This window comes from Sorex fumeus, unplaced genomic scaffold, assembly GCF_029834395.1.
Source record: "Sorex fumeus unplaced genomic scaffold, SorFum_2.1 ptg000030l, whole genome shotgun sequence".
NCBI classification, from domain to species: Eukaryota; Metazoa; Chordata; class Mammalia; order Eulipotyphla; family Soricidae; genus Sorex; species Sorex fumeus.
The window spans coordinates 3,410,635-3,436,261 of NW_026606087.1; the positions used below are offsets into that span (position 1 = coordinate 3,410,635).

At 47.1% G+C, this 25,627-nt stretch overlaps 1 protein-coding gene and 1 non-coding gene across 2 annotated transcripts in view; both read right to left on the reverse strand.

Moving 5' to 3' along the window:
- Nucleotides 1-25,627, reverse strand: part of SPON1 (spondin 1) — a 361,268-nt gene that overhangs the window by 15,958 nt on the left and 319,683 nt on the right. Inside the window, exons 7-8 of the mRNA XM_056116221.1 lie at nucleotides 12,754-12,818; nucleotides 875-1,076 (exon numbers count right to left, since the gene is read on the reverse strand). Coding sequence (XP_055972196.1) covers nucleotides 875-1,076; nucleotides 12,754-12,818 — 267 coding nt within the window. The remainder of the gene's footprint in view (nucleotides 1-874; nucleotides 1,077-12,753; nucleotides 12,819-25,627) is intronic.
- LOC130025601 (U6 spliceosomal RNA) lies at nucleotides 4,373-4,480 on the reverse strand. Its single transcript, XR_008792737.1, has one exon. It is a non-coding gene; the product is annotated as a U6 spliceosomal RNA (small nuclear RNA).

Here is a 25,627-nt window from a genome sequence, read left to right on the forward strand (position 1 = left end):
CTGGTGCCACAGGGCCCGAGTTGTATTTTTTTAACCACTCTGGTGCCAGGAGTGGCTCTAGGACCGCCTGAACCCCCTCTAGAAACACTCCAAAAAGTAAAGGGATAGTTGTGAGTTTGTAGGAATTAAATTCATATACAGATATTTCTAGAACTGTCATGCTACTGCTGACAGGTGCTCTGCCGCTGAGTCGCGTCTCTGTTTTCAGACCTCTGGTGTGGAGTAGTGAGTCCAGAGGCAGAAGACACACCTCAGAGAGAGTCTCAGGTAGGAAATGACTCAGGCAAGTTGGTTGGCTGGAACACAGAGTGTCCTGCCGGGCCAGGCGCGGCCAGCGTTTGTCTCAGGAGGCCAGATGATAACTATTTTAGGCTTCGTGGGACTAAATACTGTGTCTGCAGCTCAGCTCAGCTGTTGTGGCGAGAAGCAGCACAGACAGCATGTGTCAAGTGAACAAGGCTGGGTTCACACGCTCCACTTCCAGATCAGGCAGTGAGCCCCAATAGGTTCACAAGTCATGGATTACCATCGTCTGTTCTAGATTGTTCTCCCACTGGATTTCTGATGGCTCCAGGTTCTGCTGCATCTGGGGGTCCTGACCATATTTAAGAAATACTGACATTCAGACAGAAACCCAAGTGCCTTAGCTGGGCTGTCAGGAAACTGTTAGAATCTGGCCCAGCTTGATGCCATCACTAACTTCATTTAGCCTCTCTCTCTCTTTCTCTTTCTCTCTCTCTCTCTCTCTCTCTCTCTCTCTCTCTCTCTCTCTCTCTCTCTCTCTCTCTCTCTGTTCTCTCTTTCCTCAGTTCACAATGTCTAGCATAGGGCTGGCCGGGAGGGGGTGCCCAGGCAGCTCTGCCGCTCAGCCTACCTCATAGGTCACGCCGCTGTCGGTGCCGGCATCCCAGGGAATCAGGTCCTGCACCACCTTCTGAACCCAGCCGCACTCCTTGGTGCACAGATCCTCCGCAGACAGGCCCACGTTCCAGTCGGGGCTGGGGCCCATCATGGTCAGGAAGGACATCAGATGGCGCATTCTGTCCACTGAAAATTCTGCCGAGGGTGCTGCTCTCCTGGAAATTAAACAGACCATTGCTCTAGTGGCCCCAGGATTAGGGACAGCGAGAAGTGAATTCCATCTCCCACTGAACTCCCACCTCACAGATGATGTTCCCATAAACTTTTAATGATATTTATTTATATTTATAATAACTTTGCACGAAAGCATATTTATAATAATTTTGTAATTCTTTGGTTCATTTCTTTTTTGGGGGTGGGAGCAGTTTACTCCCAAGTGATCCTCAGGAGACCTGGGGTCCCCTCCTGGTGGTTCTTGGCCATCCTGGCTGGTGGTTCACCAAGATCTGATGCTGCTCCAGCCCAGTGGTGATGGGGATACCCAGACCACTGGAGCATGACCTAGGGCCTTGAGGCTGCACCTGGCGATGCTCAAAGGACCAAGTAGTGCCAGGGATCACACTGGGTCTGACGACATACAAAGTGTGTCCCCTCACCTCCGTGCTATCTCTTCCTGGGTCCTCCTTATTAATCTCTTGCTCACCTTTCCCTGGTGTGTGAGCCCTGGGTCATCAAGGTTCCTGTCTGCCCAGTGGTTCTATCTGTGGGGTTTCATGCAAAGCAGATGTACAATAGATGCTCCCGAAGAAATGAGAAAACAATGGGTAGGCCTGAGGGGTAGTACAGCGGGTAGGGCACTATCTTGCACAAGACTAATTAGGGTCCAATCCCCAGAACCCGCTATGGTTCTCTGGGCTCAGACAGGAGTGACCCCTCAGCACTATCCAGTGTGGCCCAGAAAGCAAAAACAAGAAAAAGAACTGAGAAAACAAAACGAATGAGTGCACCTGCATGAGCCCAGCTGTGTGGGCCTTGAGTTAACTGTTTTAACACTTTATCAGTTGAAACAGTCTAGCCATAATTATCCTAATGTACCCTCCTTTCTTAAAAATTATTTATCCCCTTTAAATTAAAGAACTGTGATTTACAATTATTGAAAATTGAGTTTCGGTAAATACCATTTCAACACCTATCTCACCACCCATGACAACTTCCCTCCCCCAGTGTTCCCATATTCCACACCCCCAACCCCCAACCCTACCCCATCCCCACCTGTCAACCTGACAGGCATATTACAAAGTTTCAGTGGTTGTGCCTTAGATCTCAAGGTTTCAGTGTTGTTGACTCTGTGTTTGGGGTTTATGGCTACATCACTCACCCCCTTACCAGTATAATGGAAGCCCTAGTTGCATGTTCCCCCATTATTTCCAGTTCCCTTGTCTCCCCCTTGATTTCTTTTTTTTTTAATTTTGTTTTTTGGGTCACACCCAGCGATGCACAGGGGTTGCTCTTGGTTCATGCACTCAGGAATTACTCCTGGCCGTGCTCGGGGGACCATATGGGATTCTGGGAATCAAACCCGGGTCAGGCCATGTGCAAAGCAAATGCCCTACTTGCTGCGCTATCACTCCAGCCCCTCGCCCCTTGATTTCTTTCCTCCTCCATCTTTTTCTCTAAACTTTGGAGTCAAGGGTGATCCAGGCACCCCTGTTTTACATTTCCTTATCCAGGATTCTTGTGTGCTTGTCTTTCTCCTGGCTTACCTCACACAACAAGATATATTCCAGTTCCAACCACAGTGAGTGTGCTCTCCTTTAATCCTCAGCACTGGGGGAAGGATGAGTCCCTCCACGCTCCCAGAGGCTCTGCTCCTCTGCCCCCCTCACTTTCTGGATGTTTCTAAGAACTGGTCTTAAAAATTTTTTTTGGGGGGTCACACCCGGCGATGCACAGGGGATACTCCTGGATCTGCACTCAGGAATTACTCCTGGCGGTGCTCAGGGACCATATGGGATGCTGGGAACGAACCCGGGTTGGCCATGTGCAAGACAAATGCCCTACCCACTGTGCTATCGCTTCAGTCCCTAAGAACTGGTCTAAAGGGGGCCTAGGCTCTAGGAGCTCTGGGTCCATTCAGCCCACAGTTGGTGGCAGGTGACTGCAATGTCCTTGATAGTCCTCTGAGGTTTGAATGATGTAGAGAAGAAAAGCAAGCACAGATAGGTGCAGGAACTGAGAGGCACAGACAGTGAGGGCTGAGGCCCAAAGGCTGCTCTGTCTGATGTCCCTTTCCAGGATTTTAGCTCCTGGGACTCCTTGGCTGGGGACCAATTTCTCTATACAATCCAGCTGGCAGCTGTTCACCTCAGCTGTTTTAGGAGTCTCCCTGTGCTTCTCTGCTGGGATCAGCCTCTCTAGCTGTTCTCTGTTATCCTCAGGAAATGAAGTCCCCGGCTTGGAACCAGATCCTGGGATTTACAGACCAGCAGAGGGGATATTGGGTGGGCATCCTGAAACCACCTGTATTTTTGGAGAGGTGGGTGTGGCTCCTCAGTAGTGCTGGGGGCTGTTTGGGTCACCTTGGCCAGGGTCACTGGAAACATAGCTGCCAGTGCTAGGTAGAAGAGCATGTGATGTCAAGGATCAAACTGGGGGCCTCATGCATGCAAGACATTAGCCCTTTGAGTTACCTTCTTGGTCCACCTGGCCCCATATTTTATTTATTTATTTATTATGTTTTTTGGGGCACACCCAGTGGTGCTCAGCGTTTACTCCTGGCTCTGCACACAAGCATTACTCCTGGCAAGATTGGGGGGACCATATGGCTTGCATGTGAAGCAAACAATCTACCCATTGTCCTATTCAGTTCACTGGACCCACCTTTTATAGCTGTGTGTCTTTGGCACATTTCCAAGTCTCTGTGCCTCAGTGGCTAAATCTCTAGAATGGGGTTTCCTATGTGTCTCCTGAAAAGGATCTTTCATTTCAAGAGAGAGAGCTTGTATATAGAACTCAGGCCAGGCTGGGGGCCTACTCCTATTGCTGTGGAGAAGAGGCACTAGATGCCAGTCACCCCTGAGGGGCCCGTGGAGTTTGGATAAGAGAAGCGAGTGGGGCAGAGGAGAGCCTGCCTGTGTGGACATCACAGTTGAGCCTGACACCAATACAGCTCCTGGATCCTGAGTGACAGAGCAGAGCCCGGTCTGAACCCTGAACTGGCTGGCAGGCAGGCAGGTCAGCCTCTGGGACCACCTGAGTCTAGCGTCTCCCCACACCCTTCTCTGCCCAGCGGTCCCCAGGGCCTGGCCCTCGCAGACCCCTGTACACCTGTGTTTGCCAGGGAGGGTTTCTTGAGTGGTCTGCAAAGTGCAATTTTGGGGCTAGAACCACTGGTGTGCCCTGGGAGTTGGTTAGAAATGCAAATTATGGGCCCAGGATAGCGCGGCAGAGGGACAATAAGCCTTGCAAGGGTAGGGCTGTGAGCACCCTCAGCCTATTTAAGAAGCCCTGGAAAACTTTTCTCTAACCTTTCCTCGAATTTGCGTGTCATCCTTGCGCAGGGGCCATGCTAATCTTCTCTGTATCGTTCCAATTTTAGTATATGTGCTGCCGAAGCGACCCGAGTTTGATTCCTCCGCCCCTCTCGGAGAGCCCGGCAAGCTAGCGAGAGTATTTGATATGCCAGACACAGTAACAACAAAGTCTCCAATGGAGACGTTACTGGGCCCGCTCGAGCAAATCGATGATCAACGGGAGGGCCTTTACCTTTTACCTTTTAACCTTTCCTCAAGCTGCTTATGATCTCAAGGAATGCCTTCCTACAGCCCTCTCACCACTTCTTCCCTGAGTTTCTTACTTCATTTATGTCTTTCCAGTAGGTTCCATAAGTAGGGGGGTCATTTCTGTCTTGCTTATAGCTCTAGTCCAGTGCTTGGCTTAGAACTGGGCACGTAGCAGACTGTGCAACAAATATTTGTCGGTTAATCCAAGAGATAAATATGGAGTTCCTTTTAATTTCCATAGTTTTGGGTTTTGGGTCACACCCAATAATACTCAGGGCTTACTCCCTGCTCTGTGCTCAGAAATCACTCCTGGTGGGCTCAGGGTCCCATATGGGGTACCAGGGATTGAACCCAGGTCAGCTGTATGTAAGACCCACTGAACTATCTGTCCCTTGAGCATAAAGCTATACATCTTTTGACCTTTAAATTTAATTACAAACCATCTTAAAGTACTAGTTACTTAAAAATTGGGGGGACCACACTCAGTGGTTCTCAGGAGCTAGTCCCAGATCTCTGATCGGAGGTCACTCCTTATGATGGCTAGGGGACCATGAGGTGCCAGTGCTTAAACCCAGTTCTCCTGAATGTAAAGCATGTGCTCTAACCAGTTAAACGATGTCTTTAATCAACTATTACTTCTAAAATAAGCATGTTATTTAAAAGGCAAAATAGCAAAATGGATAAGGATATGCATGAGTCAATATAGGGGTTAAGGGACTTGTTTTGCATGTGACTGGTTCGATTCTTGGCACTGTGTATGGTCCCCTAAGCATTGACCCTCGAGCACAGGTAGAACCAGGAATATCCAGGTATCGTATGCTGGATATTCTCCTCTCAAAGAATATATTTGAATTTCTTTTATGAGATCGGGCGCGTTCAGGGTGGTATGCGGTAGGGCGTTTGCCTTGCATGCAGCCAACATGGCCGACCCGAGTTCGATTCCTCCGCCCCTCTCGGAGAGCCCGGCAAGCTACCGAGAGTATCTCGCCCGCACGCACGGCAGAGCCTGGCAAGCTCCCCGTGACGTATTCGATATGCCAAACACAGTAACAACAAAATCTCCAATGGAGACGTTACTGGGCCCGCTCGAGCAAATCGATGAACGACGGGAGGACGGTGACGGTGACAGTCTTTTAGGAAGCTCTAGATGCTAGATATGACTGGAGTTCTTTTGTTTGTCCAAACTCCAATAAAAATTTATGTTCAGAATTTCTCACATACCCTGTTTTCCCACATATGAGAGTTTTCTACCCAGGATTTGAATTTTTTTTTCTTTTTTTTATTTGTGAAAAACCATGAGGTACAGTTATAGGCTTACAAATTTTGTGCTTGGGTTTCAGTTATACAATGATCAAGTCCCCATACCTCCACCAGTGCCCGTCATCCATCCCCATGGGTCCCAGCATCCTCCCACCCTCATCCCCCCCCCCACCCCCGTCCCATCCTGCCTCTGTGGCAGGGTATTCCCCCTTGTTCTCTCTCTCTTCTTTTGGGTACTGTGTTTTGCAAGAGAGGCTTTGAGTGGCAATCATGTTTGGTCTATCGACTACTTTTAGCATGCTTCTCCCACCCTGGGAGGGCCCTCACAACACCCTTCATTTGGTACTCTCTTCTCTATCTGAGGTTCCTTTTCACCTAGAGCCTGTGGCTGGCCTTCGATTCATGGAGCAAAATTCCTGGTACTAATCTCAGCCATTCCTGTGTGTCACTCTCCCTTTTTGTTGCTTTATGTTCCCCAGATGAATGCAATCTTTCTGTGTCTATCCCGCTCTTTCTGACTCATTTCGCTTAACATGATACTTTCCATGTAGTACCACTTGTATGTAAATTTCATAACTTCATCTTTTCTAACAGCTACATAGTACTCCATTGTGTAAATGTACCAAAGTTTCTTTAACCAGTCATCTGTTCTTGGGCACTCAGGTTTTTTCCAGATTCTGGCTCAGGATTTGAATTTTTATAAATTTTTTATTAAAGAGGGTTGATGGGAGCATCAATGGAGTCTTATTATAAAGCATGGTAATGGGAACTGCATGATTTTGAGATAAGAGAGATATGGGGTTGGAGAGATAGTACAGTGGGTAAGTCTCTTGCATTGTATACGTCTGACCCGAATTCAATCTAGGACACCACATATATTTCCTGAGCCCTGCTAGGAGTGATCCCTAAACTCAGATCCAGGAGTAAGTCCTAAGCACCACTGGGTATGGGGAAGGAAGGAAGGAAGGAAGGAAAGAAGGAAGGAAGGAAGGAAGGAAGGAAGGAAGATAGGAAAATAGGAAGAAAGGAAGGAGGAAGGAAGGGAGGAGGGAGAAGAAAGGGAGGAAGGAGGAAGGAAGGGAGAAAGAAGGAGGAAGGAGGAAGGAAAAAAGGAAGGAAGGAAGGATGGAAGGAAAGAAGGGAGGAAGGAAGGAAGGCAGAAAGAAGGAGGAAGGAGGAAGGAAAGAAGGAAGGAAGGAAGGAAGGAAGGAAGGAAGGAAGGACAAACAGTGGTTCAGCTTGGAAATCCGAGAAGATTAAAGGTCTGTACAAAATGACCACCTCAAATTAGGGCAAAAGGAAAGACTGCAGCAAGTTGAATTGGACTCAATGCAACATTAAAAAAATGGGATTCATATCACACACAAATCTAATCTGTTAGAGAATGTTTACTCTCTCAGTTTTGAAACAATAGAAGTAGCTTCAAAGGTACCTAGTTGACTCACACACCAACTAAAAGCATCTGCATAATGAAATAACAGTATTAGGGGAAACAGCATATTAGCAAAAATGTGTATCTTGTGTGAGTGACAAGAGTTTCTATGTAGGGCCCACACCGAGCTCATCAAAATCTTGAGGAAGAAAATACCACAACCTTTATAGGTAAAGGAAAGTGATGAAGAGATGATTATTGGAAAATTCAAAACTAAATGAAGACACGGGCCAGTGCTTCACTCTCCACTCAGAGGCAGTGTGCTGTGGAGAACTTAGACACGCTCCAATGAAGAGACAGCTGCATCTGAATTTCAGGCCAGTCACTTAGTAGCTATGTGACAGCACTTTGACTGCCCCGCCCCCAACATCTTTTCAGTTACAACATCAGCAAAATGGAATATCTTAATACTTATTCCTGGGCTTTTTATCATTGTGATGGGCATGTAATAGGGCTCAGTAAATATTGATTTCCTCCTCATTCAACTTTAATCAACAAAACATCCAGAACACCACGAGAAGAGACAGAATGAAGGTTTTCTTGTTTCTGGGCTACACTTTCTGGGCTGCGCTCAGGGCTTATTTCCAGGTTCTGTAATTAGATAATCACTCCTGGCTGGCTTCAGTGGTGGTGCTGAGGATGAAATTTGGGTTGGCTTAGTGAAGGCCTTCCCTGCTGTACTATCTCTGGCCCCGAAGACTTTTATCTCCTACATCGAGACTTCTGTTCCCTAAATTACAGATGCGCACCAGGGAGACTAAGGTGACTGATGACCAGCCTAGGTCACTCACATGCTGCGTTGCACTTCATTGGTTCCAAATAGCAGTCAGCTTTCGAAATTGTAAAGATTCTATTAACCAGCAGAGGGCGCTCGAGCTATGTGCTAAACTGAAGTTTCTTGAGGGTGGAAAAAGCTTTGAGTGAGGTTTCCAGTCCCAGAAAAGCCTTTATAACCTGGAGGCAACCTAGGGTTTCGGCTCCGTCTGGCAGATTGTATCTACTGCCCACCTTTTCAGTCCAAGGCCAGTCTTCCTGTGATATCCTAAGCCCACACCGAGCTCATGGGAATCGTTGATGGGACTGAGCAGGAACCACAGGAAGCAGGAGATCCCTGAAACTTCCAAGACTGATGTGAGATAAAGATGCTTCTTTCCTCCTAGGCAACCTTGGATTTGGCTGATTATGGAGCACAGACCCTCCACAGGGAGGACTTCTGGAGGGTGACAGGTGTCTACAGGCAGGACACCAGCCATCTGTCTCCCAAACTAGGAGCATAGTCAGGTCAAATGTTAATTAAGCAGTGGCTAGGAATTTTAAAGGAGCCAAGATCCTTTACAGGATTCACCAATAAGGAAAGGAATAAAAATTATTATTATTTTAAACTTAGTCACCATGAGATTACAATTATTCAGGATTGGGTTTCAGGCAAACAATTATTTCAACACCAATCCCTTCACCAGTGCTCATTTCCCTCCACCAATTTCTCTCCCTCAACCCACAGTCTGCCTCTGTGAGGGGCACTTTTTGGAATAAAAGTTATTTTGAAGAGTCCCAGCAATTCCCAGTATTCTGATTCCACTGAAGAAAGTGGGTGGTGGAAATTCAGAACCAATCTTGCGGAAACCTGGACATTCTCTGCTTAGGTGCTAGAGGAATTAGCTAGCAGAACCTTGTTCGGAATCTGTCTTTTGCTCTATCTACCTGCGCTCTGGGCTCTCCCAGCCACAGCTTGATTTATTGAGCTAAACAAGTCAGCGGCTAATTTGTTCATTCATGGCTGTCTTTTGAGAAGTGGTCCTGGGGATAAAGATGAAGATCATTGAAAAACAAGTCAGTTTCCACGGGCAGGACCTCACAAAATAGGTCACCCTGGCTGTCCACTGGCCCGAGGGAGGCTGGAATCCCATTAACCTCAATCGAGCAGGCTTGGTAAGGAGGGGCCAGGCTGTTTCTGCAAAACAAAACTTGGCTGCATGGAGGCTTCCTAATTTGACTTCCTAATGAGATTTGGAAGAGGAAAGGGGAGACTGGGGTATGGGAAAATCAAAGGAAAATTCCTTTGGCTTAACAAGCTGGTAGCACTGAGGGCAAAGAGTTTGGGTGGTAGGGAGCTCTGAGTGTTTGCCAGCAATTAGTCCTGTTCCACTGTGGTCTTCGGGAATCTGAGAGGAGTAGGTGAAGCGTGAAAAAAAAAAAAACCCACTAGCTACTTTTTTTTTTCCTGAAAGTCACTCCCATCTTAAAAAAAAAAATGCTCACTGACTCTTCTTGGTGTGGCACAAATGCCCAGCCTCTCTCTTGTCTCATCTTGCTGGCATGCTATCTTCACTTTCGATTCTTATTTCTCAGCTCCTGGCTGTTCATCCCAGAAAGGATTCCCCAGTGGGTTAGAGGAACTTTAGGCTGGCAAGTCCAATGGGCGTGTCATGGCGCCGAGTCTTGCTACACATCTCCTGGCTGGACACAGCCCCACGGTTATCCTGTTTGCCAGATTCTCTGGCACCCGGCGTCCTCTCTCAGCCTTCCAGAGACTTCTTTTCTCTTTCCTCATCTGGCAGATCCCCCCTGAGATGAAGTGTGGGTGCTCCTTAGGATCCTATCCTAAGGATTTGACTCTTACCTGCAAGTTCTCTTTTCAGGTAGGTAAAAACCAAGTGCTCTTGCCATTGCTTCTCATTCCTTGACTATTTCCAGTTTTCGATTTCAGACAAGCTCGGGCGCATTCAGTCTGGCATGATTATGAGCCCAATTTTCAATTTTAATGTAAAATTCTTCTCCCTTATTTTTTATTTATTTTTTTGCTTTTTGGGTCACACCCAGCTATGCTCAGGGGTTACTCCTGGCTCATGCACTCAGGAATTACTCCTGGCGGTGCTCGGGGGACCATATAGGATGCTGGGAATGGAACCTGGGTAGGCCATGTTGGCTGCGTGCAAGGCAAACGCTCTACCGGCTGTGCTATTGCTCCAGCCCCCTCCCTTAGTTTTAATGCTTAGAGTTTACTGTGTACTTAACACCTCCAACTGGGTGCCATTATTATTTTTTTTTCCGGTGATGGAAAGGAAACCCAGAATCTCACACCTGCGAGGTATTCCTGTCTCCCCTGAGCCACATCCACAGCCTAATTGGAGATCTCCAACTTAACACAACCAGAACTGAACTCATGAGCTTTCCTGTTGAAATTCCTTTGTTATCAACTTCTGAGGGGTCCCAACCACTCATTACTTATCCCAGACAGACACCTGAGAAGCATCTTTCTGACCTCTCCCCCATTTGTTTTGTTTTTTCTTTGGGGGCCTCACCCAATGATGCTCAGTATCCACTCCTGACTCTGTGCTCAGGAATAACTCCTGAACGACTTGGCTGACCATATGGGGTGCCGGGGATTGAATCCAGGTCGGCTGCGTATGAGGCAAATACCCTATTAGCTGTACCATCTCTCTTTCCCCTTGGAAGCCACCTTAAACTATTTGCCTTCTTCACCTTCTTTTTTATTGGTGGTAGAGGGTACATCCAGCAGGGCATAGGGGCTGCTCCCAGGAGTACACAGGGAATCTGTGCCTTCCACATGCAAGGCAAATGCTCAGCCCTTTGAGCCAAACCTTCAGCTCTGTGAAGTCCCTCCCTCCTTATCCAAACGGTCAGCACAGTCTGTGTTTGCTCCTCGACTTCTGGTCTCCTGTAAACCTATACTGCCTCTGTCTTGTTTCTAACGCTCTCCCTGGCATCTGCAGTAACTTCCCCACTGGCCTGGCATCATCTACTCATCACTTTCATATTAGAGCCAAAGTCTTACTTTTTAAAAAATGAAAATCTGATAACATCGTTATCCTGCTTAAAACCAATCATTCCCCATTACTCTTAATTTAAAATTATAAAAAAAAATAAATTTTGTGGCGTGGCTTGATTCCACAATGCCTCTGCACTAAGCTCACCTTTGATTTCTGGACTACCACTTCTTAGTATCTCAAGTATGCTCCCTCCCCTGAAATCTCTTTAGATTTTTCTATAATATTCTTTTGCTTTGATTCTTTTTGGGGGAGATAGGGAACAATATGGGTCCCATCTGGCTGTGCCCAGGGCTTACTCCTGGCTCTGTGCTTAGGGGGTCACTTCTGGAAGTGCTCAGGGAACTTGACATGGTGCTGGAGAATGAACCCAGGTTGGCTTCATGCAAGTCATGCACTTGATCTGCTGTTCTATCTCTTTGCTCCCAGCTTTGTTTCTCTCCCTAGTTAACTCCCACTGATGCCTGAGCTCTTAGCTTACTTGTCACTTCCTCAGGGAAGCTTTCTCGGATCCTCAGCTAGGCTGGGGCCCCAGTAAGACACTTTCCTGACTCTTTAGATCCTTACTTCATAGACACAGAACGTATGTCAACATTTAATTAATTTGGGGACCTCTGGTTCACACATTTCTAAACCCAGGTTCCTCAAGGAAAAACCACAATACAGACTTCTGAGTGGGGTAAAAAATGAGCAGCTACAGACTCAGGGCATTCCAACCACACCTGACATCGAGGCCCTGCCACTGGGGACCAGGGTGAGGAGTTATTCATATCAAGCTCGTGGGCCCCATGGAACCCAGAGTAGCTGAAGGGAGAACCTGAGCTAACAGAATTCAGGGGCACCCTTGGTCCTGGAGGCTAAGAGGAGCTAGGAAACATCTAAGAAGGGACTGGAATTCTATTTGGATTCTGAAGAGATCACGCTGGCAACAGTATGGATGAGGGATAAGATGGTGGAGATGACAGAGAGGGAGGATGTTAGTGCAAGGAAGAACCGGTGGCAGGACTACGGCTTGTGGGACTCATTTGTGAAATGTTAAGAAGTTACTGATGGGAGCGATGTGGGCCACACAGAGGGAGGTGACCAAGAAGCAGATTTTTCTGTCTGCCTTTCTTTCATCTATTTATCATCTATCACTTTTCCTACCAACCTGGGGAGTGGTAGTTTTGGAACCTTATCAGCATACCTCTGGTCAAAAGAACAAAGGGGAAGGTGAGCTCTCCAAGAAATGGAGGAGGCAGGGAGGAGAGGGACACACACACGAAATGGAGAAAACAGAAAAGAACAGAGATTGTGCATGAACACAGGGGAGAACCTGGCTTTCCACGAGTGACCTCAGTGTTCCGAGGCCTGGGAGCGGCAGCCTAAGGTGTCTGAGTGAATTAACTTGAAGTGGAGTCATTATTCTGAGTTTGGTGCTCTGCAGAGCTAAAGCCACTGGGGCCCCCGAGAACAAGCTTGCATTCCCGAAAGGTTGGGGGCCCACAAGACACTGCACTCAGTGGCTGAGCTCCATCTTTTCCTGGTGAGGGACATGGCTGCCTTTAAGGATGGAATGGGCAGGCCTGGCAGTGGGGGGCGAGGGGGCTCTGAGGTGAAGGTTGGACATGGGGGTCTGTTGGCTACTTACACGTTGAGAGGCTGCCAGGCTGGCCACTGGGCTTTGGCTTTGATGACGGTGAGGACCTCATCGCTCTGCAATAAAAGGAGCACAGATATTTAGTGAGGAGAGCTGGGCTCCTGGGCCCACAAGATTCTGACGGGATACGCGGGCCCATCTGCACTCCCTTCCCTGCCCTTGAGGCTCTCTACTGCTCAGGTGTGCAGCCATTCCTCTCATCAGGGAACCCTAGAGCCTAAGCAATCCCAGCTGGCGGGGCGGAGGGTCCAGTGTGTCTAAGCACATGGATACAGAAGGCCCCTGCCACCCTCAACCTTGCTGTTCTGCTCAATCCACCCTTGCACAGGAGCCAAAGGGTTGCCCGGGACTGACACAGTGTGCCCAGCCCAGAGGGCAGGATGGTGCTCCAGGCCAGATGGCTATGTGGCCAACACAGGACCTAGAGGTCACTCTTGCCCAACATGACCCCAATATCAGATTAGAATCCTCTAAATGGGCTGGCCACAATGAAGCCTAGGCCCATGGCCCTGAGTCCCTCATTCTGTTCTACTTTGCATTGGGGGATATTTAGGTCCGCCTAAGAGCATGGGAACCAAGTTAATTTTTGAAAAACTGGGGCCAAGGCACACCCAGCAGTGCTCAGGGATCACTCTCAGTATGGTACTTGTGAGCCAATGCCTGCGGGCCTTGGGGAGATGCAGTGCCACAGAGCTGGGGTGAGCCTGGGCTTCCTGCCACCAAGCACACACTCCAGTCCTGAGCCATCTCCCTGGACCCTAAAATAAATTTTTGAGGAAGAATTTGATACTTAACATTTTTGTTGTTGTTATTTTGGGGCCACATTCTGCTGTCTTGGGGACTTACTCCTGGCTCTGCCTTCAGACATCACTCTTGGTGGGGCTTGGATCCTGGCACTGGAGATCACCCCTGATGCCAGGATTCAGCCTGGGCTGGGCATGTGCAAGGAAATTGCCTTACCTGCTGTACTCTGGCCTGATCATTAACATTTTGAAAGAAAATGTTAACTTATTATCACAAGGCAAAAATCAGAACTTAGGTTAGAGAGATAGCTCAGTGGCTGGAATACAAGCTTTGCATGTGGGAAGCTGGGTTTGGTCATTGGCGTTGCCAAGGGTGACCCCAGAGGACACAGCTGGGAGTAGCACTGAGCACTGCTAGATGTGCCTCCCCCCCCACCAAAAAAAAAAACCAAAGAAATAAACATAAAAAAGAAATCAAAACAATAAAAATCAGAATTTGTTGATCTCGCTTAATGTGAGACTTCCTTGTTTGTGTGTATATTCAATTACACATTGGAGACACGTGAGTATCACAATCTTTTCTTTTTCCAAAGATTATTATTATTATGTTGAGGCAATCTTAGTTTACATGACTGTGCACTTTAGAGATACAATATTTGGGAGAGTGGGGTTGGAGTGATAGTATAGAGGGTAGGGCTCTTGTCTTGCACACTGCCAATCCAGGTTCGATTCCTGCCATCCCTTATGGTTCCCCAAGCATGGCCAGAAGTAATTCCTGAGTGCAGAGCCAGGAGCAAGCCCTGAGTACCACACAGTGAGGCCCCCAAACCAATCAAAATCAGAAAACAAATAAAGCAAAAAAAGTCACAACTTCTTGGGGTAATTTTTCTGCCACACTCTTCTCCATATTATTACTATTGTTGTTATTATTATTATTATTATTAATTTTGAGACAAACTTTGTTTACATGATTGTGTGCTTTAGAAACACAATATTTTTTGGGGGGAGGGGGGAATTTTGTCGCCACACCTACCTGTGTTTAGGGCTTATTCCTGACTCTATAATTAACGATCACTCACTTCTGGTGGTACTTAGGGGGCCACAGACAGTGCTGGGGACTGAAACAGCATGTAAGACAACACCTTAACCCCTGTACTATCTTTTCAGCCCCAGGGATACAATTTTATGTTTCCTCAAACATAAAATTGATGATGTTGCCTCATCAAAATCACACCACAGTATCAGTGTCCTTCCTGACAGGGTGCCACACCCCTCCCTTCTCAATTCCCAATCCTGCTGCTTGTGATAATCTTCCCAGGGCTTGAGGTTCAGTTTCAGTTTCAGCTCTGACATTGGAAATCTCCCCAGAGTTGAATTCAGCGGGGACTGGGGGTCACACCACCCCTCCTGGCTTGTGCCCGGAAGTGCTCAGGCAGCATCCTTCATAATGCCCGGGGAAGTCCAGCATCTCTCCACCTGGCAAAGATGACCTTTGGTGCCAATTGAATAGGTCACTGGGCTCCAGGAGAGCAAAGGCTTGCTTGGCCTTTGCAATGTGGCCTGGTACCTAGAACATATTTGGGACAGATTGGTGAATTTCCCCATAGCTGGTGGGTACCTTGCCCAGAAACCCTCCAGAGGAAACTGGAAGGAAGGCAAGTCAGCAGCATCTTCAGACTGAGGCCCAAAGAGATAAAAAAGACTCCTGATCTAGAGCCATTTGTCCACAGAGCTCAGGTCTGTTCAGCTGGGCCTGGTTGGGTGGAAGTGAGGTACTTGAGGACTAACAAGCTGAGGCAGCGCTGCCACTCCCCACCACTCTGAAATTCACAGCCCTCCGCCCTGTCTAAGCCCAGGCTTCCTAGGGATTCCCTGTTTTGGTCAGAGGAAAGAATTGTTGAGGGCATAGACATCTCCACATTCACATGTCTGTGGGGAGAACGTTTTCAAGCTGTCTTTCGAGTAGTTTACATTTCTCAGAGGAGATTCATTGATTTTGGATCCTATCCCTCAGTCCTTCCTAAATGTGCTGAGTGGCTGAGAGGAGAGGCAAGCAGGAAGTCACAGGCGAGATGGAAGTGTCCCACGATGTCACGCCAAGTCTCCCAGACCCTGGTTTTCCTCGAGTCACTTGATCTATTTCAGGTCCTACACTGGACCCTATAATTCTGCTTCTCAACTAGTCAGCCCCATTGGGGCCTAAAAGCCCACCATCATTAGCCCAGGTTTGCTTGGACTTGAACGGGATACTGATTGTGATGAGTTCTCCGTCTCTCAACCCGTCCACAGAGGTGAGATCCCCGATGCATCCTGTTCACTTTCACCAACTGACCATCTCTTTTAGCACAGTCCCTTAACCTGGCCCTAGTACCGTCTTATTTCTTCCAATTCCACTTGCTACATTACTGCAACTCCCACTGCACCAGTTCCCTGTTGAGCCCTCCTGCAGTAACCACCGACATCCCTGACAATTTTGTGAATTTGGCCTGAAAAGTTCTCATGGTCTCTCTCTGGTATATGCCTTTATCTTTCATTCCTACAGGGAGTTGGGCCATACCAGGTGGTGCTTGGGTTCTTTTTCTGGCTCTGTGCTCAGGAGAGACCCTCGGTGGTGCTCATGGGGGACCATAGTGGTGCCTGGGATCTAACCTGCATCAGCCAGAAGCAGCCACTTGCAAAGCAAATGCCTTACCTCATGTACTGTTTCCAGTTTCTTTGATTCTTAATTTCAGAATAATACCTGCCCACTGTAGAGAATTATAGCATCATAGAATCATACAATGTTAAATCAGAGTGCATTAAGCTTTGGCATTCGCCCTGCCATGCCCATCGGTCTTTCCATCCTGTTTCAGTTTGGTGTGTACCATTCTAGACCTTTCATTCCACATATGCAACTATGTGTGTGTGTGTATGTACATTGATATAGATGTGTACATTAGATACAGCTTTTCCCATGGCCATCACATCATACCACAAGTCTTCTGCACCATGATTTTCATTTATTCATTTAATATAATATCCCATTTTGGGAAAATTTCCATGATAGAAGAGACAGAATTATAGCACTCCTTTTATTGATTTTTAAAATTTTAGAGATATTCAAATCATGGTAAACAAAGTCAAGATATAGAAAAAAGAAATACAAGGTATGGTATGAGATTCAAGTAATGAGTGAATGGCAATCCTTTTCCCCTTAAATACTTAACTGAAAAACCCAAAATCAATGTAGATGATATTAAAGTGGACACCAAGTTAGCTGGCCCTGCATTACAATGCAGTCTTGGTTTTCAAATCCCAAACTTACTACATATTGATTTTGCTTTTGCAGTATAGGACAACAAAAATTGTTTGTGCTTTCTATTAGTGTTTATGGTGATGAAATCCTATCAGTATTTTTAAGTGTAATGTAGGCGCCAAGGATGGCAGGTCCACATGTGTGAAATTAGAACAGTTTCCTGCCTTTAATTTTTTGATCTCGTTATTCCACACCATCTGCATGATCAACAGCTTATTGTTCTTATTTGTGGTCATTTGTGCTTCCCTGCTGAAATTAAGCAGGTGCATTCAGAAAGTTTATTTTAAGAGCTAAAATGCTCTGCTTAAAGCTTCAAAATTTCTCTAGTACCAATGGATCAGAACTGGAGAAATTGTCTATAGAACTAAGCTTATCTTGGTGCGATGGGGGGGCTAAGAGGGGCCTTGGAACTTTGGTGGAGGGAAGTGGACATTCTAGTAGGTGTGGTGCTGGACCAATGCATGCATGAAATAATCACTGACAGTATTATAAGCCATGTCCCTGCATAAAAATGGAGGTAGAAATAATAAAATACTAAAAAAAATCTCCCAGAATCCAGGTTCTAGGCACTGTGAGAATGATTGGTTTGGTCATGGCCAAATCCAAGTGTTAAATAAGCCATGCCATTCTTTCTGATATATACACAGGATTCTATAGTATGGGTGTCCTCTAATTTATTTAATTGCTGTATTGGTGGGTATTTAATTATTTCCACAAATGATGCTATGATGACCGCTTGAACACTTGACCAACTTGGGCACTGTTTCTTTGTTTTCATACCCAGGATTTCCTATGCCCTAGGTACCTAGGAGTGATTTAAAAAAATAAACAAGGGGGAAGAAAGCGCAGGTGTTGGAGATGCATGTCCCATTTGTGCAGAGACTCGAGTTCAAAACCTGGTATCACGTGCCACCTCTCCCCACTTCCCTAGCACCACCAGGTGTGCTCCTTGCGGCCCCTGGCACTACCAGGCCTAGAAGCACTGTATAGCCAGATCGAGCACTGAACCATCTAACCTATTTTTCAGAGTACCAGGTAGTGTTCCTGAGGGAAATAATCATTCCAAGCATGTAGGGAGTACTGCTTTGGAGACTCTCCCCACTCCCCCTCTCCCTCAAATGAAGCAAATTAAAAAATGTTGGTTGGGCCTATTGACTCTCAAATGTTTGTACCAATTTATGCTTTAGCAAGAGTTTGCATGTGCCTCTATCTTCTCAATTTTGAATACGCTGGATACTATCTATTGTTTTAGTATTATTACTTGTGCAGGCAGGAAAGTAATGTCATTGAGACTACAATCTCTAGTGCCTACATGAATTCAGACCTTACTGAACATTTAAGATCTCTGTGTCATTTGGAAAGTCCTCGGGACTCACTGGGCTGTGAAATAGGTGGGGCTGAAAAGAGTATCTACCGGGCCAGGGAGATAGTGCAATGATAGAACATAGGCTTTGCAGGTTCAAGGTCTGACTCGATTCCAAGCACCACATGGACCAAAGTTCAGAACCACGAGGCCAGCACTGCTATGCTTCCCAAAGCCTTTATCATCAGAATGACTACTATTTTTTTAAGTGTGTACTATATCAGGGGCTATTTGGGAGACTAAATTGTAGAATTCTTCCAGTGCACTGACACAGTGCTTGTAATAAGAAGCCAGTCTTCTTAGCCAGTCTTCTTATTCTTAATTCCATTTAAACCAAGTTTGTATTAGAAATGAAATTTACTACTTGATAGAGGGGATCACACAGTCACATAGACAATCCACAAAGTGCTTGGTTGCCCTCATTGTAGCTGAATGCTGAGTCTTTGGGAATAGATGATAGGAGGCAGATGTAGCTGGGGGAACAACGGATGGGGCCACTGGGCATTTTACAATCTGAAGAATGAAAGACAAACTGAGAGTAAGCAAGCCAAACTTCAGACTGCAGTACAAAGCTGTTTTCACGAGTCTCCACGGCACAGACAGGATCTTTCAAGCCTCCTCAGAGCCCTGATCCATCACCACCACAGGACCCTTTGTAAACAAAGTGTTTTTGCATTTTTATAGTTCATGTCTCATTTGGGCAAAGTTAGCTCTTTTCTGGAGCGAAGACAAATAAAATAAGAAACCCCCCAAAGAAATGACAGGCCTTTCTCCTCCATCTTGATGGGAATGAGTGCTTTGGTTTTTGTTTTGGATAAACATATTGAGAAGATTTTATAGTCGTACTCAGGATTTCTAAGGGAATAGCCCAGCTCCAAATGGACGGGGGCTGAGGACACAAGGTGAGTCATATGGAGTGGGGAAAAAAAGCTGGGGATAGGAGGTAGAAATCTCCCCTAAGACCAGGAGGTGCTATGATTGAGCAGAAGACAGACTTTTACATGTGCTCCAGAACCTGCCGCCCATGAGGGGCAGCTCTGAGCATCTCAGCCAGGCCCATGCTTGCAAAAGCATCCTCACCTCTCTCTCTGTTCTGCATCTCACTGACTCCTGGCCTGTGGGGCCTGTATCTTCCAGTCCTGGACCATAATCTGGTTTCTTATCTGAAGGAACGTGGGCTCCAAAGGCACTAAACCTGGGCTCCCTGATGACATTAGCACCTGTGCTGGACCTATGGACATGGAGTCAAACCAGACTTTCCTTGTCCTATGAGGAACAGAAATGGATGCAAGTCATGATCAGAGACGAAAGAGAACAGGAGCCAGAATAGAAATATTCACAATGGTATCCAGCTTCTTTTGTGTCTGGCACCTTACAACATATCTGCAATTCCTATTCTTTAGAATCCCATCACTGTGGCCAAATAAGTCACACAGCATGCCAATGGTAAGTTTAAACTTCACTCTCACGCTGGAGACCACATTGATTGTGATCCCAGGTGGAGGGGCAAAAGGGTGAACTGTGTGCAGGAAGGCTGGATGCTCTGGAAGGGAGTCCCCATCCCTCTTTAAGGGCAAGTTGTATACTTTAAGGACGGCCTGGTAGTAATCATAATATTGTTAACAGCTAATGCTGGCCTGAAAACGCTGTTCTGTTTTCATTAAGAGATGGTGGAAGCACTAGGGTGTTACGTTGGAGTTGGTTACTCGAGACAGAAGTCAATGGCATTAAAAGCATATGCATGCTGAGACTCCTCTCTGGCATCTATTTCCTCAGGCATCAGTGTGTTTTTTTTTTCCTTTTAGTTTTTGGTACACACCAGCAATGCTCAGGGCTTACTCCTGGCTCAGGGATCACTCAGAGATCAGGGGACCATATTTGGTACCGGATATTGAACTCAGGTCATCTGCATGTGAGCGAGGCACCCTATTTGCTGTACTATCCTTTCGGTTCTGCATCAGTGTTTTTTGGGGATCACTCTTGAGCATAGCGAGCAGCCCCATTTGCAGAAGAGGAAGTTGGAGTCGGACAAGTCAAATGATGTGTTGAAGGGCACCCGGATGCCATGATTCCAAATCAAATGTGAGCCACTCCCAGCTCCTTTCTTATCCCTTGACTGCTCTCCCTCCCCTGGTCCCTCTGGTCCTTCTTCAGTTTGTGCCATTTTTCAGCGAGAGTCTGGCAGCAACTGGCTGATGGGTTTTCTCCAGGAGTTCTTGCTTTGATGTACAAGGTGACCTGTTCCTACCGAGAAGGCAGCATTTGGCGTCTTGCCTAAAGACCCCCAAGAGCACAATTTGCTACCCTCCCTTTTTATTTTAGCTTCCACCCTTCTCCAAAATTCCCACTTATCACAACTAAGATATTTCAATCCTGATGGATTCCACCTCTGAAGGGAACTCATCCCTCAGTGAGTGTCCTGGTGATGAGCAGCAGGAAATGAGCCATTTTATGAGGTGATAATGGAACTATAAGAATCTTTAAAAATCAATTGTGCCCAACAGTTACCTCCCATCATTTCAATAGGCTCCAGTTTTACCAAGTAATAAATAAAAATCAGACAGCTGATATTTGATGGTGCTTTACCGACTGCCCTTGATCTCCAGTGGTCTCTAGTTTCTGGTTATCCCCGTGAGGTAGCACTGTAGCACTAACAATCTCCCGTTGTTCATTGATTTGCTCAAGTAATGTCTCCACTGTGAGACTTTGTTGTTACTGTGTTTGGCATATCGAGTATGTCACGGGTAGCTTGCCAGGCTTTGCTGTGCGGGCGAGATACTTTCGGTAGCTTGCCAGGCTCTCCAAGAGGGGTGGAGGAATCAAACTCAGGTCGGCCAGGTCGGCCGCATGCAAGGAAAATGCCCTACCCGCTGTGCTATGGCTACAGCCCCCCATGAAGTAGGCAGGGAAATAATACCCATTTCTCAGATGAAGTCATTGAGAGACATGTCTCACCTCTAAAATTGCTCTGGTCAAGGTCACCAATGACCTCTGTGTCTTCTGTAGTTAGTGACCAGTTCTCATTGCCTCTTGCTGCATTGAACCCAGCCAGTTTTTCCCTTTCCAAAGCAAAAGCACTTTCACCCACTCTCACACTCACTGACTCTTCCTCTCCTCTAAATGGTCATTTCTTCTAGTTATCTTTTGATTACTCCTCTTCACTTTCCTTCAAACATATAACTGTTTCTGGTTTCAAGTTCTGGGTCTCTTTATCTATCTATACTACCAAGATTTCATTTTTTCCCATGCCTTAAAATTCAAATTAATGATTCAGAAAATTTTATTTCTATCTCAATATCTTCCCTTATTGCAGTCTTGTGTATCAACTGTCCTACATTTCCTTTTTTCCTCCCTTCCTCCCTCCCTCCCTCCCTCCCTCCCTCCCTCCCTCCCTCCCTCCCTTCCTCCCTTCCTCCCTTCCTCCCATACTCTTTCTTTCTTGTTCTCCCAATCTGTGGTCAAAGGACCTGGAAGCCCCTTATAGGAATAGTTGACCAACCAGATTGGAAGTTCATTGCTAAGTCCAGTGATTCAGTGGTACAGGGGATCAAACTTGGGTTGGGCATGTACAAGGAAAGCAATTTAACTCCTGTACTGTCACACCAGCCCCTACATTTTCACTGGAATGTCAGAGTAGTATCTAAAGTTGTGTCTGAAACCAAAATCTTGATCTTCCTTTCCCCTGACCTCACATCCCCACAACCTCACAACCCTCACTCCAATAAATGGCAAAACTGTCTTTTCCTCTTGTCCCCATTTTTAATTCATCAGCACATCACTCTAAACTCTACTACTTTGAGAATTGCTGCCCTTCATTCTACTTCAGAGCCATACATGTCTTCTAAGTCTTTGGGGTATCAACCTGGACCAAGCAATATCAAACTGCAGCTCACTGAGACATTCCAGCCATGAGTCAGCTCTCTGAGTGGCTGATGACAACTTGCCAGATAGTGGCAATGGAGAGAATTTAATTCATGGCGATTTTAAACTAGATAGCACAGTGTTCCACCGAAAAGAGGTATCAAAAGTCATGTTTTTAATTCTCTGACTTGGAGGTGTTCTGACTTGGGATACCTGTTCAAAGCAGGTGTCTTCCCACCCCAACCCTTTGACCCCCAAAGGAGCACAGCTCCAATCCCATAACTTTACCTACATTTAGGACCATCTTTCCCATTCAGAACTTGGAGGAAGGAATCCTGCAATCTGTCTAACACCATTTCTAAAATGTATTTGTGAGCCAACCACAGTCTGTCACCTGTTTCATCACCATCCTGATCCAGACTGTCATCATCACTCACCTGATTATTACAGCTCTTGATTATTCTCTGCATCTTCTCCTTTCCCTCCTCCAGGCTCTCCTTCACCCTGCTGCTATATCAAGCTATTCCTCTGGCCAAATCATCCCTGAGCCTCACATCTGCAGTCTCACAATGGAGACATTGCAACAGTCCTGGGACCCTTTGGTCTCCTGGGGCCCTGTACCTCGCCAGCTTCACCTCTCACTAATCTCCCTCATCTGCTTTGATGCCTCCATCTTCTCCTCAAACATGCCCTGCCTTTAGCGCTTGCTCTTCCCCATACCCCGTGAATGGTGTTTCCTCAGACACCAGGATACTCATTCCTTTATCTTCTGGTGGGGAGAACTCTTTGATAAAATGTCTTCTTCTCGGGAAGGCCTTTGCTGACCACACTGTTTTTTTTTTTTTTAATTAGAAAACTGCCTGCTCTCTCTCCAACCTGAATTCCCCCATCGCTTTATCTGGTTATCTTTTCTCCATAACATTTGCAGCTGCACAGTAGATTGGGTCTATGCTTCTTGGTTCTGTGTCATCTTTCTTCCTCTTACTTCCCTACAGAGTTGGACCAGTCACTTCCTGTCACAGAACCTGACCAGTCACTTCCTGTCACAGAACCTGAACTTTAGAAAGATATTTTCCCTAATATTTGGAACCCTCTCAACCAATGTCTATGGGATGGATGAGATGAAGTGATGAGGATAGAGCTACTGTCCTTCAGAACCTAACCAGCCCTCTACCAGCCATGATGGACTATGCACCGCAAAGGCCGGAGACTGGCTTGGCAGACTCTGGAAGGAGAGCATCTCTGCCACAGAAGCTTGAGAATCATTAGGGAGTAGAAAGTGGGAAGAGAGAGAGAGAGACAGGTCATAGGGGCCACAGTAGGAGCCAAGGTCAGAGGTCAGAGCTCACAGGTTCTGAGTAGGTCACCTGGGACATGGTGGCTGTTGCTAAGTGCCTACCCTTGCCTTGCTCCTGGGGAAGCAGCAGCTGTCAGCGACTGCTGTAGGATCAGCCATTTTCCAGCCAGAGAAGGTATGTGAGGCCCGTTAATAGATCCACAAAAAGATGATGTGGCTGCACAGAAGCATTTCCAATTCAATTTCTTTTTTATTTCTTTTCAAACACAGCCTGTAATTCCAACGGGAAAATTGCATAATGCCCGCAGATACCAATTTTCCCAGGAGACAGGTTTGCGAAAGCATCTTGGCATTTATAGAGACAAGAAAGGGGCCATTAGAGCTGCCCAGGGCCCACCCCCTGCTCTCTGGTAGCAGCCCAGTGACCTGCAACCGGGACTGTGCTTCCGAGAGCCCGGGTAAGCCACAGGTATTGATCTAGCTGGTCCTGCGGTGAGCCAAGTGCCTGGCCAGGGTTGAGTTCATTTCTGCATGTGTCCTGTGGCCTGAGTGTTGCTGGAGCGGCTCTGCCTGGAGCAAGCCGGGCTGTGGGAGTGTCTGTCCCTCTAATACATACATGTCCAGATATCCCAGGCTTCCAAGTCTCCCTCCCCACCAGTTGTCAGCCATTAAAAAAAGGCCAGGGGGCTGGAGCAATAGCACAATGGGTAGGGCATTTGCTTTGCACGCGGCTGACCCAAGTTTGATTCCCAGCATCCCATATGGTCCTCCAAGCACCACCAGAAGTAATTTCTGAGTGCAGAGCCAGGAGTTACTCCTGTCCATGGCCAGGGGTGACCCAAAAAGAAAACAAAAAAATTAAGGCCAGGATCAGGACCAGAGCAGATCAGGCAAGATTCTGACATTCAGATGAGAACATGAAAATGGTGGTGGTGGTGGGGGGGGGGAGGTGCTTCCAAACATGCTGGGGGCAAAATAAGCCATGCAGTTCTGGCTGAAGACACCTGTCAGGGCACAGCTCTATCCCTGCCTATGGGGGCACCTCCAGTGGTCCTAGAGTCCTGACATGCTACCTTCTCACCCGCTCTTCCCTCCTTCCTCTAGGCCAGCTCTCATTTGGGTACCACTTACCAGTGGGAGAATGGGAGAGGGGATGTTTCCTCTCTGGGTCCCCAGAACCAGATAGGTTTGTGGGAGATAGACAGGGCATGATTAAAGGGATGAATAATAGATGCGTCAGTTAAATGACTCATTAATGACCAGCTAGAAGGAAGCCTCTGGCTTTTGTCACCCTCTAAGGGGGCCCTCCAGCTCTTCTTGTGAGCACCAGGGTTGGGGTGCTGCTGCAGTTCTGCGGGAAGGAAGATCAGGATCTGATTTATGGGTGTGGATCTGACCACTGTGGGAGGGGAAGTCAGAGGGGAAGGGAGCAGCAGGGACCCGGTCTGGTGGCCCAGGCCAGATGTGAGGGAAGAAAGGGAGAAATGTCATGTACAAGGCATTATTTCCAAGGGAGGAGCAGCAGGGACTGCTGATGGATTGGGTGTGGGATGTAAAACAGAGAGGGTCAAGGATGAGGCCAAGGGGAGGTGTTGTGTTGGCAGCTGGATCGATGAGCCTGGAGTTCCATGGAAAATCCAGGGTGGAGAAACACAGTTGAAAGTCACAGAAAACTGATGTAGTGAAAGTTACGGGAAAGAGTACCCGGGGAATGAGAGGCCCGAGAAGCCTCTGGGGAAGAGTCTAAGGCTCTCAGGAAGAACCACCAGAGATGCGGGGGGACACCGGGACTTGGTCCTCCTCGTCTTCCCAGTCCCTGGGCTTCCTCCATATTCCTGTATTCTGCTCTTCCACCCCCATACATGGTCACTGCCATCACTGCTGGCCATTGGTGACAGTGCAATTGAAACAAGTTTAGGAAGATGGCAGAATAGGAAGCAGCAGGAGCAGCAAGCCAGGACAGATTCTTAGAGGTGAGGGTTATGAAGGGAAGCAGGAATCTGGCAGTTCAAGAAGACCATGGAGTTTTGTTTATCCAACACCACCCCTATCCTTTCCCTTCACATTACTTTATTGATGATGGGGCTGGGGGGGGGGCTCACATGCATATGATACTTGTCTGGGGGTGCACGCTTTGGTGATGTCACAAATGGCAGTGGCCCTGGTGTCATACTCCTGTGTGGGGAGGAACTCAGGACCTCATGGTGTAGGGCTTCTGCTCTGCCACTGGGGCATTTCTGAGTTCTGTGGAAGTTATTTTTCTAAAAGATGAATAAAATAAAGGTCTCATTCAATGCACGATGAGA